Source organism: Ceratotherium simum, chromosome 6 (assembly GCF_057802395.1).
Source record: "Ceratotherium simum simum isolate JZ-2026a chromosome 6, ASM5780239v1, whole genome shotgun sequence".
Classification (NCBI taxonomy): domain Eukaryota; kingdom Metazoa; phylum Chordata; class Mammalia; order Perissodactyla; family Rhinocerotidae; genus Ceratotherium; species Ceratotherium simum.
This window is the reverse complement of record NC_141905.1, coordinates 84,874,874-84,889,035: the sequence shown is the minus strand read 5'-3', so window position 1 is coordinate 84,889,035 and position 14,162 is coordinate 84,874,874. Positions and strand designations below refer to the sequence as shown.

The following is a 14,162-nucleotide window of genomic DNA, read 5'->3' as shown; positions in this document are numbered from 1 at the left end:
GCAGATTATTACAAAGAAGCCTAAGGTAGCTAGAGAAACTGGTAAACTGCATGCCGAGTTAAACTTGAGAATTTCAGGCAACTAAAGAAAGGAGGCCCTGATGTTTTCTTCGAATGGGGGTACCCTGAGTAGAGTTCCACACTGTCTTCCATAAATAACACTCATTTTACTTTCTTTAAAGTAGAGCAAGGTCTTGTGAAGAAATCTGGTTCACTACGAAGCAGAACTGGAAATGACTCTAAAACTGCACTCCACCAAAACTACCTTGTAAAATTAGCTTGTCCAAGTCCCTTCTGCTTCAACAAGTCAGGGGAACAACTCCTCCTCCGTGTGCTTTCACAAAGTCCATCCTCTTTACATCCCTTTTAATTTCATTACTCATGTCTAGTCTCGTTTACCTTTCAATAAAGCCTACCCTGACCAATGAGTGTCCAAAGGGCATCAAGTGAGGAGAGGTTTAGGGTCCTGGAATTGGTCCCTGGGTTACAACTGTGATCTGGAGAGATAGGGGGTAAGAGGATCAACATAAAAGAAGAGAAAAAATACTGAAAAACAGCACCTTGGACTGTTGCCACTGGTGCTGTCCGTGGTGCTGAATGTTATTTTTCTCAAGTTGTATACATTGTTAAGACTGGAAAATACAGACAAATGGAAGGTAATTGTAATAGGACAATAAATAGTGATTGCTACAAAAATCAATGCATTAAAAATCCATATTTACAATAAGCATGCTTATCATTGGGATCCAAAGGGGTTCCTATTGGGGAAAAAGTGAGGACCAGAGTTTTTCAAAATTTATACTTTTCATTTGCTTTTTGCACTTAGTTGGAATTTTTTCATTAGATTTGTCTGTTACTGGGCTTCAATATGAGGATGCAAAGACTGACTGTAGTATTTGGTCAAGTGAATATTAAGCAAACACCCAGGATGTACCAGGCATTGTGACAGGCACAGGATTATAAACCTATATTAGGTATAAGCTCCTTGAAACAAAAGGGAAGAGAGCTTTATAAAGGTAGCATTTAACTTGCAAGACAAAAAATTTCTAATTTTTGATCGAGATGTTCTTCCTCTGCAGCTTTTACGTCAATAATCTAAGCTCTCTCTTCTCCAAATTTCTAATCGCAAAAGATCTCTAGCCCTGCTGTCATTAGAGAAGTATCTGCTCCAGCAGTTCAGAGTCTTTGGATTGCTGCTCTTTGTGGTAATGGCAATCTAGAAAGATAATCATTCCAAGTATTGGTTTTATGACTTGTTTCCAAGTGAGAAGGAAAAATAGGGAAATTCCATAACAGCACTTTGTGTTCCCTGTCTTGTAGAAAGAACTTATCTGTTTTGTCTATATTTGGAGAACACATTCATTCAGATGCTGCATCACAATTATTAATGTGACCACAGAATTATCAGTGAAGCCAAACCTTACAGCTTGGAAGCTCCAAGGACAATTAGATGGATTATCAAAGCAATAAGCACAATGGATTATATAGTTTAAGCCCTCTACTGGGAACACCATCATCCTTAATAAAACTTTGGCAGGCATACCTTGATTGGCAGTAGCTGCTGGAGGCAGCCTATGACTTGACCACATGACACAAGGGCAGTACTTTAAATTTTACCCACAAATTAATCTGTCGTTGACCTCTATTTCTATAAACTACCTTTATGGACTCCAAACATTTGAATCCTTTAAACACAAGAAAGGTTCTAAACAAAACCTTGGAAACAGACTGAAGAGTCTCTCCAAGAAAAGTTCATGGCAATGAGATACTGAAATTACTTCTCAGATATGGTGGAAGTATGACTGATAACCAATTTTTTCTTTTAAATTAGCTACAAAAAGAGTGGCCAACAGATATGTCTCCATATAAAGTAGACATGATGACTCATTTGCTTCTTTATCAACAGACATCAGCCAAACCATACTCTATCTCAGGATTGAGTGAGTTAGGTTAGGTTGTAAATGAAAGAAGAGAAAGGAAATAAAATGAAAATGATGATATAGAAGAAGAGGGGTGAGAGTAATAGTTAACAGGAAGTGTTTTCCATGTCATTCTTTCATCCATCTATAAGAAAAACTCTATAGTGGCTTTCCATTAAATTGAAAATACTGTCCAAAGAGCTTTCTATTTTACATGATCTCATCTTTCTGCATCCCCATTTGCTCCATCTATTCTAGCCACACTAGCTTTCTTTTCTATCCTGCAAACATGCCAACATCATTCCCATTGTAGGATGTTCACGTGATGGTCCTTCTGCTTGCAACATTCAATCCTGGATCTTCAGATGACTAACTGCTTTTTTATTATCATTCAAGTCTCATTTCAGATGTCATGTCCTTGGTGTGCTAGCCAAAGCCACCCCTTCACAACACTTCCTTAGCACAGAGCAGTATCAGAAATGATCCATCCGTCCATCCATTCATTCACTCATGTATTTATGTACGGCTTGCCTCTCCCACTCTACTGTATGCTTTGTGAGGACAAGGACTCTTATTCAAAAAGGTCTCCTCAGTAGCCAGAATCATGCCGAACACTAAGTAGGCACTAAATAACTATTTGCTTACTGACTGTAACAGGGTAAAAAAAAAAATGTGTGCTTTTTCCAAGATGATAAGAATAGAGTCTTTTCAGAAAGGGCTTTTAAAAAGCAATTTCTAACTGAAGAACTCCAAGGTCCTGCAAGAGAGTCCTTTTGTGCATTTCAGGTGCTTGAAGCCCTTGTCCTGTCATTGCTGAATTCATTGACTCTCCCAAGCTGCCAATTACACATAGTGCAGAACACCAGTCCCCAGGTACAAGCAGGGCATCACCGACCATCAGAAGCCTGGGGTCTAAGAATATTGAGATCCTGGACCTGAAGTGTTACTGTATTCTCTTCTGTAAAATGAGGATAGCATAATTAATTTGAGGACTCAAGGCTCTAACGTAGGTGGCACTTAGGAACACTACAATACCGGGCAAGGAGGGGGGGTTGGTATTGATGAGGCTTGATAGTGATTTGTCCCAAGGTCTAGGGCAGGAGGGTTCTACGAGCTTGGAATTCATGCCTTGGAACCCAGAAAGGGTGCTCCTCAGAGAAGGGTTAAGAAATGCCCCTGGGGGCCGGCCCAGTGGCACAAGCGGTTAAGTGGGCGCGCCCCTGCGGCAGCCCGGGGTTCGCCGGTTCGCATCCCGGGCGCGCACTGACACACCGCTTGTCAAGCTATGCTGTGGTGGCGTCCCATATAAAGTGGAGGAAGATGGGCATGGAAGTTAGCCCAGGGCCAGTCTTCTTCAGCAAAAAGAGGAGGATTGGCAGATGTTAGCTTGGGGCCGATCTTCCTCACAAAAAAAAAAGAAGAAGAAGAAAGAAAAGAAATGCCCCTGATTTTGCCTGTTTTCTTTTAAAAACCTAAACTTTGGAATGTGACTAGCACACATAGACAACTATTTTGTATCCTCTCCTGACTGGTGGTTAGTACACACTAGTGCAACATAAAAACAGAGCAGTCCATCATCTGCAACCCAACCTAACAGTCTGACAGTACATTCCACGTCAGACATGTCACTGCCAGTACGTGGGGTCAAGTATTGTGCACAATTCTGTACAAAGTGACCTTGGTCAGAAATGAGCTTAGGGCCAAGCTCTGGTAGAATCCGCTGGATGGAGAAAGGCATTTTATACATATAAGGCGTGGGGGATGGAGAAGGTCAGTGTCATGGCATGGAGGAACCCTGGAATGGGTTTGACACATCTGGAGCCAAGTGGAAAAATTCAGGAGGAATGTACTCTTGGGGCTTGTCATTAAGGGGAAAGGGATAAGGGAAAAAAGTTGCTGTGTCAGGTGAAGCAAAAGGGAGGGTGTAACGCACAGGCTCTTCATCGCTCCTCTCTCCTGACAAAGCCAACGGGAGGGGAAAAGGCCCAATGTGGGTGTCACAGGAGCCCAGTACGGGAAATGATGATGGACGAAGGTCAACACAAATGCAACCACACTATGATTCCAAGTCTGGCTGAAATGTAGTGGGTCATAGGCAATGATTGGCAATGCTTTGGGGCAGAATATGGTCACTTGATTAATAAATAACATGCACAGAATTCAAAGGTCAAGTCCGAGTTTACCAAGGCCCACTGAGACACCACGGCATTGAGTGGAAAATCCTTTTGTCAAATGTTTATGTAACACAAAATATAATGAGGAAAACAAAAGTTATTTTCAATTCAAAATCCATGATGCGTAAAGTTTGCATAGTGAAGGTGATAAAAATATTGACAATTGATGTTGACAGAGAACCTTCTGTGCACACTATTACTATGTTGAGTGACTCTGTAAATGTAAATTTGCCCCCAAAGTGTGTATAAGCCAATTCTGATGAAAGCTTTTCTTCTGCCATGAATTTAACAGATTCTAGTTATCACGTTTGTCCCTGGGTACAAAGTAATATTCAGAAAAAATACACCTGCTCCTGTTAAAAATATCAGAGAGGAAAGATAAGCCAAAGTGGTTAGAAAAAACACTGTGAAAGCACCCCCATCCTAGTTTCTTGGGGTGACTGGCCTGAGACATATTCAAAGCCTGGTCAAGAAAATCCTGCTTATCAAACCTTTAAGTTTATACAACCTTCCACAATATGCTCCAAAAAAATACTCTAAGGTTATTTTTTTGGAGAGAAGAGAGCACCCCCTACCCCCCTATAAAAAATCTATCTGGCCTCATAGGGCTGACAGAACTCACCAGAGAATATAGGGAGAGAAAGTAAATCAGAAGGCATGACAACAGCAATATGATACTCTACCACAGGGGTCAGCAAATTTTTTTCTCTATAGAGCCAGAGAATAAATATTCTGGAATTTGCAGACCAAGAGGCAAAATCAAGGATGTTGTGTAGGTACTTACATAAAAATTTTCACTACTTTTTATTGTCAAAATTAAAGTCTTTATTTATGGACACTGAAACTTGAATTTCACTCATGTTCATGCATTCCAAATAGTATTATTCTTTTGATTTTTTTCAAGCATTTAAAAATGTAAAATCCATTCTTAGCTTGTTCGACAAAATCAGGCCAAGGGAGGGATTCGGCCCAAGGGCCGAAGTTTGTAGACCTGTACTCTCAGTAGGCGAAGAGGTAGTGGGCCAAAACAAGCCATTGAGTCAGCATATCTGGGGTTGGTTTTCCCTCCAAGTTTCTTTAAAACACTATAAATATAAAGCTGCACTGAAACATCCCAAATTCCCTCTGCTTATAACAAAATCAGATTAATCAGATTATTTACTTCATCCAGTAGCTTATGTTCACATTCTAAATTTAATTTAAGTATCATCTTAGGTGTAGATGTTGCATTGGTTTTGTACAATAAATGCAGAGACAGGAGCAAAATGGGAAACACACATTAATTAATTTCCATTACCGTGATGAAGAGTGGCATTGGAAAGGCATCTGATTTGAAGTGTCTGCTCTATAAAAGCCAGCAACCACCAGCCACCACTTGTAATGCTCTCCTGTTCTTATCTTGTAGGCTTTCATATCGGACGGGGCAAGACACAGCTAATTGTGACACATGCAGGAACAGTGCATGTATTATCTATAGGTATGTTAACATTCTCCTCTTCCCACTTTTGTATTATGAGTGACAAATGATGTTTACCCACGAATGCAAGTGTCATCTGGGGCCATGCTGGGATGATTATATCAGACAAAAAGTAAAGGACCTTACTTGACCATAATTCTAAGCTATTTCTAAATACTCAAGCCCAGGTATATGATCACAAGTTGAGGGAGAGCTTGAACTCATTTTTCTTGCAAATGCATCTTAGTGGTTACAAACATTGGTATAAGTTTGATAGCTTGCTCCCTTGGAATCGATAGCCATGAGCACTGTACTGTGTGTTCTGGAAAGGCTGTGAAATATAAACCGTTCAGATGGTATAGATCAAAGCCTGGAAACCAAATTGTATGTGCTAGGAATACCATGGAAGAACCCAGGATGCTCAGACCAAATGTGCAATTTATTTCCTAGGAACTCACAAGGATTGTGGCACATGTGTGCCTTGGGACATAAACCCCTATCTAGAACCGCTACAGCCGGTATTCATGTTTTGTCATTTGAAGTGTGCTTAGACTACTCGTATCAACAAGAATACAACAGAAACTTGCAACAGGCAAAAACCACGTTAGGCTTTTTGGCAAGGATTTTAAGACATGGTCACAACCTTCAGGGAGGTTACTGTCTTTTTTTTTCTTTTCCACAAACAAAATATGAGAGCAAAACGAAATGTCATAATTTAGTTCATTTTAAAAAATTAAGCCTGAAGAACAATTTTAGTTGAGTTGCCAAATTATCAAAAACAAATCTAACTGCATAAAGTATCTGAAAATGTGTAAAGGAACCCCCATCTCCCACCATATACACTTTCTAAAAATATCTTCAAAGTTACCATCCTCTCTCATCAAGAAGGTAGAGGCAAGGAAAGGGCATAAATGTCTTAAATATAGCAAAAACCTCGAGTCCACACAATCCTGAACCCCTCACACATCTCCAGTCCAGGCAGAACATCCAGGACAGGGCTCCAGGTTCTTTAAAAGCAGAGTTGGGCCACCTGGTAACCTTGGCTGCGAGCAGGCAGAAGAAACCACAAGGCAGACAGGAGCACCGGGGGTCACACCAGCACGTTCTACTGCAGAGGTTCTCAACTGAGGGTGATTTTGCCTCCCAAGGGGATATCTGGAAGGTCTGAAGGGAGACATTTTCAGCTGTCATAACTAGGGAGGTGCTACTGGCATCTAGTAAGTAGAAGCAAGGGATGCTGCTAACATCCCATAATGCATAGGATGGCCTGCCACAGCAGAGTCATCTGGTCCAAAATGTCAGTAGTACCGAGACTGAGAAAGCCTGCCTTGCAGGAACCATCACCAGGTTAAGGTCTAGGGAAAGGGACAAGCAAACAGCTAAGACACCCTGGCACGCAGGGAGCCAGGACCCTACAGCAGCCCTGGCCCAGCACACCAAGACCTCTCATTGTTCTCCACTGTTAACAAGGAGGAAGTGAAAGGCAAGCACCCAGGCAAGCTTTGTTTATCAAGAACTCCTACAAATTACAAATTATCTTCTCAGAGATCGCAACTTATCAGAGAAGTCTGGTTAGTGGGAATCTCTTCACTACATTCATATGGTGGAAGAGAATTTTGAATCAACAGGGAAGGGATGTAACCCTGACATAAGATACACCTGCACAAACATCAGTCAATTAGCAAAAGAACTGAGGAACGTGCTGCCCCTGCCACGCATCCCCACAGTTTAGCTTTGTTAGGTTGGGAGCTAAAGCTTATCCAGTCTTTTAATGCAACAAAACAGAAGTGAGTAGAGGTTTTCAGAGAAGGTTCAGACATTGAGCTTGATAAGCACAACCCATTTAACATTTTGTGGGTGATTGAAAAAAGAATTTATTAGGACAGTCTCCAATGTAACTGAAGTAATTTAAGTAAATTTAGCTCTAAGCCAGAAGTAACTTACATTAAAAGTAATATTAAAAGTGATTTAACAAGCCTGTGAAGGACAGGAATTTGTCTTTTTCAGGAATTAGCCTTCAGGAATTTAGAATTGGCTCAACCAACATTCTACACGAATCCCAATACACCAGTCACTGGCCCACTTTTCAAAAGAACTGAGTGTCCCAGCACTACAGGAATTGGCCAAAATTTAGCAAAAACTGACCAGGGAAAGGTATTGGGCCACTGTGATCGCTTTGGTTATCTCTCACAGACTGGGAAAATGCATATCTACTCACAGAGCCCTTTTCATCAAAGATGCAATTGTAGGGACTGTTGATTTGGTGGTGTGCATCTTCAGGAACTGAGTAGAGACGAGGCCATCTACAGCCACGCCAACACTACCATCAGCCCTCTAAATGAGTGAAGCATCCCTGGAGAGGTGGTACTAGAGAAAAGCAGAGTTTTAGATCTCTCTTTCAGGAAAGTATTTTAAAATCTCTCCCTTGAGAGTGATAACAACAACAAAAATCCCCCCACCCTCAAATTTCTCCTGCAAACAGAAGTTACTCTGCAAGGCTTATTTCAGCTGGACTCCCACAGCCTTGCAAAGTCAGTCTTCCTGCTATTAATTCCAGCAAGGTCTTGATATGACTACCAAGTTGAACATATACAACAAACTCTGTTTCTCAATTGTCCTATCACTTAATACTGGAAATAATTAAAATTTAACAGTTACTCTTTATGTTCATTATAGACATTAGGCAAGAGTTTTCTGAGCTCTATAGATGACAAGTGAAGCTCGAAGCTCACTTCTGGTCAAGTAATTGAGAAACCTGTCAAAAGGGAAATCATGAACTTAAACATGTTATTTTAATTTGAATCATATACATTGAGATCTTCCATTTATGTGATTTAAAGTTATGCCAATCTTTCAAGGTGAGGCCCAGATGTCTTCTGTGAATGTGGGCGCCCCCACTCAAGTTCCAGGTTACCTTCCATGAACCACAATCATTTTCCTTCCTTTGAAGTAGAACGAGGTCTTGGGAAGGAATCTGATTTCAGAATCCTTCTGGATGCTGATTTCTTCCTGCTTTTTCACACTCAATATTTTGTAACACCCTTCTGTTTCCAAAGGACCTAACTCACAGAAATAATTCCCTCTTGCCTCAGTTATATTTCTTGGTTTACATACATTCACATAAATCACATCATTTCAATGATGAGTACAGATGGCATAAACAGACACAAACACAGCATCCTCTTGGTGAGCATGCAGCTGGAGAAGGAAGAACAGAGGGTCATGGGTCAACAACAGAGAAGTCTGTTCGCCAGGAGCATCTGGCCTGTGTGGGCGTTAGTTATGTCACAAGGGACAGGGTGGTGGTGGTTAATCTAGCATGTGGGTTAAGGGGCCTTCTATAATCCTATCCAAATAGCAAAGTCTGATATAAGAGGATGAAGGGAATGTAGATCGGCTCCCGGAGGACTCGTGTCTACCTGAGTTGGCCCTGGTGGCTGACAGTTGTTAGACGGAGGTAGGTTACTTCCCTCGGGCTTCCCTCTGCCAAAAAAGAAAGGGGTGTGTGGAGCAAGGGAGAATTCTGCCAGATGATTTCTTAGTTTTCGGCCAGCCCTATGATTCAATCCTCAAATGTCGAATGCTGCATGAAGATTAGAGGTTTCTTTGGTAGAAAAGCATTCAGAATTCAATAGTCCTTGGGCAGGAGCAATCACCTGTTCAGGTGACCCTGTACCAGTGCACATGGGCAGCTAGAACCTCTCAGAAATATAGACCCCAAGTGAGCCAGAAGGAGTGTCCAAATTTCAAAGTCTTTATGATTTCCATTTCTTCTTACCAAGGAAACTTGCAAACAAGTCCTTCAATTCCTGCATACACCTCTATAGAGAGGATCCCATCAGAAGGAGCAAGTTTAGCTCAAGGTCAGGGTCCTTGCAGTGGGTTCCAAGCCTAGCTCTGTCACCTAGGCTCTCGGGTACCAGGGCCTGCATCCTAAACTTCAGAAATGTTCCTATGAGTCCCTGCACCACCATCTCTGCTACTCGTCTTGGTCTTTCCCTTAGGATGCCTAGAGTACCTCAGGATTGAATAGATTAAAGGAGTTTCAAAATAAAGAAATTTTAAATTGCCAAAGGACTGTGGTTGTTTCAGAGACTGGGAGAACACGAGGGGCCATCACAGCTGCCATATCCACATGTTGCAATTTGTCATACCTGTTCGCTGGCAGGCAGAGAGCACTGGAGGTCAATGAATTTGACCCCGCCTGTCTTGCATGTACACACTGCTTTTCACTCGAAACCCAATTACCCTCTCCGAGCAGCATAAGAATCCACCGTGTTTCCAGTAACACTTGGCCCAGGGAGATGCAAATAGTGCCATGTTCAAGATGCAGCCGCCTGCAGTTTTATCAGCACACTCCTGTAATAAATGTGTACCTTTGCCATGGGTGTCGGTACATATTTCTCTGTAAAAAATAAGTCTGTCATGGAAATATACAGGACTTAGAAAAAACATCAAAAGGACAAAAGGTCTTGAAGCAATTTCAAGGAAAAAGGCTGCCAGAACCACAAACGAAAGGTTGGAAACATCAGCCTATCGGAGCCTGCTGCTCAGATACTGGGCGCCCCAGGGGTTAGCGCTGAACCCCCACTCTCTGTCTTTGGCAGGATGTCCATTAAATCTCTAAGTCATGAGGGATTGCACTAGGGAATGAGGTAGGTCCCTTCCAGCTCTGAAATCCCCTGAATCAGTGATTTACAATTATGAAAGGAATGGGTCTGGGTGCTTCAACAGAAAATACACATGGAGGTAAAAGGGTGGACGGTCGAAAGGCATTTCTCAACGGAATAACATCCATTCCTGTATTGGCAAATCAGTTTACATAGAGCCAAACAGCTGTTCTTGGGCAGTGAACTGATTGCCCTGCTCACTAATCCACTGAAACCCCAAGCATCAGAAGTGATATTTTCCATAACTGGGAATTTTGAGGTGGTTGACACGATTATACTTTTTTCCTAAGATGGCATCCCTTAGATTGGGATCTGGACCAATTGTGAAATTCTAATTAAAGACTGTCTCAGCATGACAAAAGTTGCAGTTTTCTTTAGTAAAACTTTTCTGGCTTATCATCCATATTTCCTGTCAAAATATGCTGTAATAATTTCAGAAAATGTTTTAAGGATAAATTACTAAGATAATCTTTGCTCATAAGCAGTTGACATCTTTTGTACCCAGCCTATCTGGGTAATTCTCTTGTCAGACTAATCTGATGAGTCACACTACTGATGAGTCACCTTTTGTTCAGATTTGTTTCAGAGAGGAACAATGAAACATACCATTTCCCTCCTTTACTGAAGTGGTTAATTCATATAATCATCACCACCACAAAATGGCCTGAATTCAAATTTGCACGTCTTTATGAAAATAGCATGTGCCAACCTCAGTTCAAAGGCTTTTGCAAACGAAAGCAAGGTTTAAAAGATAATAATAATGCTGATTCAGATTAATTAAATAGAATCTTTACCAGAATTTAAAATCTTCCTGTAAAGTGTTAGAATTCCTACCATTAGTTACAAGACCTGAAGTGACGGTACCATCCAGGGGAACACTGCCCATGCCTTCTTCATTTCTGTATCATCAAAACCACCACACAGCTGGCCTCAAGTGACACTAATAATTATGCAGTGCATCAGTGAGTGGGCTCGGAACCTGAGTGGATGGGAACACCGAGGGTTGGCCCATTACTTTGTTTTCAACACCAAAGAGGGAGGAAGCTTGCAGATGCCCTGTAGTCTATGTCATATTTTCATCATTTGATATGATCCATTGATGGTCAGGCATAGGCAGGATTTCAAACAACCATTTTGATACAACACCCGAAGTCCTTTCCATTTGATGCTTATATGCATTTCTTCAGCAAGTATTTTTCATGGGACTCCTAGAGGATGTCAGGCTTTGCACCAGACACTGGGAGACGGGGAGGAGCTTGTAATCTGGCTGAAGGCAACCCCAAACACATCCCCGACCATAAGACCCTGTAACAACAGAGCTCTGACCAAAGGGAACCTTCTGAACTGAAGGTGTGGGCCACAGATGCAATGACAAAAGGCAGATGACAAAGAGCTGAAGGAAGCCAGGTTGCTCACCCAGGTGGGGGACAGCTGACTCAGAGGAGACAGCATCATCTTGGAGGGGTACCAGGTGGGAGGTTTAGATGTGTTCTCTAGAGCTGCCCCCAGGCTAGAGAGTTAGGAAAAACCAGCGGGAACTAGGGGGAGAAACAGCCAGAGCATTCCCACGAATGGAAGGGGATGCCTCGCCACGTGTGTGCACTCATCTTTACAGCAGCTGGGGAACTTTCCAGTACATTGCAGTCTTTGACTGCTTTTCAAGCAGGAAGTTCCTAAATTCTGCAAGTTCTTTCCAAAATGATTGGAGGATTTCAGGAAAGAGGAGTTAAATACCCTAATATCATGAGACTGAAGGAGGAATTCACAGAATTAATGGGTTGCATTTTCTCAAATCATCTTTGCTAATTCATTGCATCACCAATAACAGCACAAAATACAAGGCTGCAAAGATTGCACATAAAAATGTGCATGGAAATTTCAGATTCTGGTGTACTGCAAACACAGAGCTGGTGAGGGTTGCGCACGATCAGGACGGCCTCCAGAACTGAAAGCCTCACGACTAATGAAGTCTTATTGTTGAGAGGTAATTCATTTGTGTGCAGAAATGGTGCCGATTCTAGCCTGTCCAGAGCCCACTTGGAGGGGAATCTCTGCAGCCTTTGTCAGTTAGTGATTATCTCTTAGTGGATGTGCCCTTCCCAGTCCTGCTTCAGTTAACACCACTTGTGCATATTAAGTTCTTGAACAACATGAACTGATGTGGAGGAAATTAGCCTTTTGTCTAATATTTAGCACTCTCTTCTTAGTATTTACAGTGAGTGATGAAGTGGGAGGAAGATGACAGAAAGGATTCCCTGGATAATACTTATGCAATGTTATTCTGGTATAATGAAATTTTTTTAATAAAGTAAATTAAAAGTCAGAAAAAAGAATGATTTAACAGACCTCAAAATTCTCCTTGAAAATTGCCAAAGCCGTAACTCAAGTTTTTCTATTCTATTAGAATTCTAAAAATATATTATTTCTTTTTCCCCAATACATAAGGATTTAGGTTTTAATAATCTTTAGTAACCTTTTAATAACCTTTGGTAACATTAATTCTAATATGTAATTCTGATACATATTAGATACTGTAAACCTGATTACAGCTGTAAAACTGAAAACTGATTACTCATCTCAACATATTATTTGTAAAGCAATTAGTTAAAATTTATTCAGCAGACCTACCTCTTAAGATGCTCACCTTTGGTTATGCCAGAGGTACAATTTAAGGAGGCATTCAACAATGTCCAAACCTGAGGGATGGGGATACATTGTCGATTTCATGAAGAAATCAATGTAATTCATTTTTAGATGAATATGGAGATTTTTCCAGGGGCTAAATACAGGATTCAGTCTTTACCACAATGCTCTGAGTTAGATCATGTGAAATTCCACGGGGGACACGGTGACTAGAGAAGACAATGGTTACTAGGGCCGCTCAGCTGACTCTTCGCTCCCGTCAGTCATCTTGAAAGAACTCATCTCATAGATATGACATCCCTGGAGTACAGTGGGAAGCCTGGAGTTTAGACCAGTCACTGGTGACACCAAAGGACACACACAAGAAGCTAATGGTTTTCTGGTCTGTGTGATGGGACTATCACTGCTTCATATCAGTGGAGATGGCTCTCTCCACTCATGCCAGAATAGAGGGGGAGCTCCTTGGAGTATCTAGAACTCAGAATTTTGGGCTGGTAGCTCAGGGGGGTTGGGCTGCTTTGCACATTAGCTCCAGCACTGTGACCTCAGGAAGTCATTTGCCTCTCTGGGTAGAAAAGTGCCCATCTTCAAAATGAGAGCAGACGAAATCATGGCTAAGAACCTAGCTGACCTCAGTCAGGTCACCTTACCTGGTGCTCTGCCCCTGGCACCTGCCAGACTCACTACAACCAATTTTGGACGGTTGTGTGTTTTCGCCTTTTAACTGCAGTTACAATGCACTTCTTGCCCAAAGATAAAAAACTGCTCACTCTTCATTGAGGCCAGGGACGGCAGGATATTGGCAGGCTACATTTAATAATTATTGATCCCTTCTAATTATAATGTATGATTTTTGTGGCTTGCTAGGAGTGTGGCATAAGATATGCTTAATACAGATATAAAATACTCTTGTTAGTGATCTGGTTCCATTCCTCCTTGAGAAATTATTATGGCAGAGGTAATAAATAGGACTTGAATGTTTCCGCTTCAACCTCAGTTTGTGGGAGGTTAAAACACAGTTCCCCGATCCCTGTGCATCTGCCAGCCCTCGAACTCGGGCACTTAGTTGAGGCTTTGGTGCCAGACCAGTATTCGTTCTTCAGAGAAAGTCACAGATAAGATGGACACTGAGGAGGGGGCCCTAGTCAAGCAAAAAAGGAGTATGACTGCTCTCCTCTAAGGTCAGGGAAAATAACCGGGATGTATGCAGAAGAGTCATTGTCTAACTATAACTCTGGATACTTTATAGTATAATTGATAGCTAGGATAACAGACTAATGTTTTGTGTTTTTTAACTGTAA

The 14,162-nt window shown here is 41.6% G+C and overlaps 2 protein-coding genes across 4 annotated transcripts in view; one reads left to right on the top strand and one right to left on the bottom strand.

Moving 5' to 3' along the window:
• DOCK1 (dedicator of cytokinesis 1) overlaps positions 1 to 14,162 on the bottom strand; it is a 505,015-nt gene that overhangs the window by 279,181 nt on the left and 211,672 nt on the right. The gene's annotated exons all lie outside the window — the stretch shown is intronic.
• Positions 1 to 14,162, top strand: part of INSYN2A (inhibitory synaptic factor 2A) — a 37,561-nt gene that overhangs the window by 15,938 nt on the left and 7,461 nt on the right. The window contains exon 2 of the mRNA XM_004438873.3: positions 5,498 to 5,569. Coding sequence (XP_004438930.2) covers positions 5,498 to 5,569 — 72 coding nt within the window. The remainder of the gene's footprint in view (positions 1 to 5,497; positions 5,570 to 14,162) is intronic.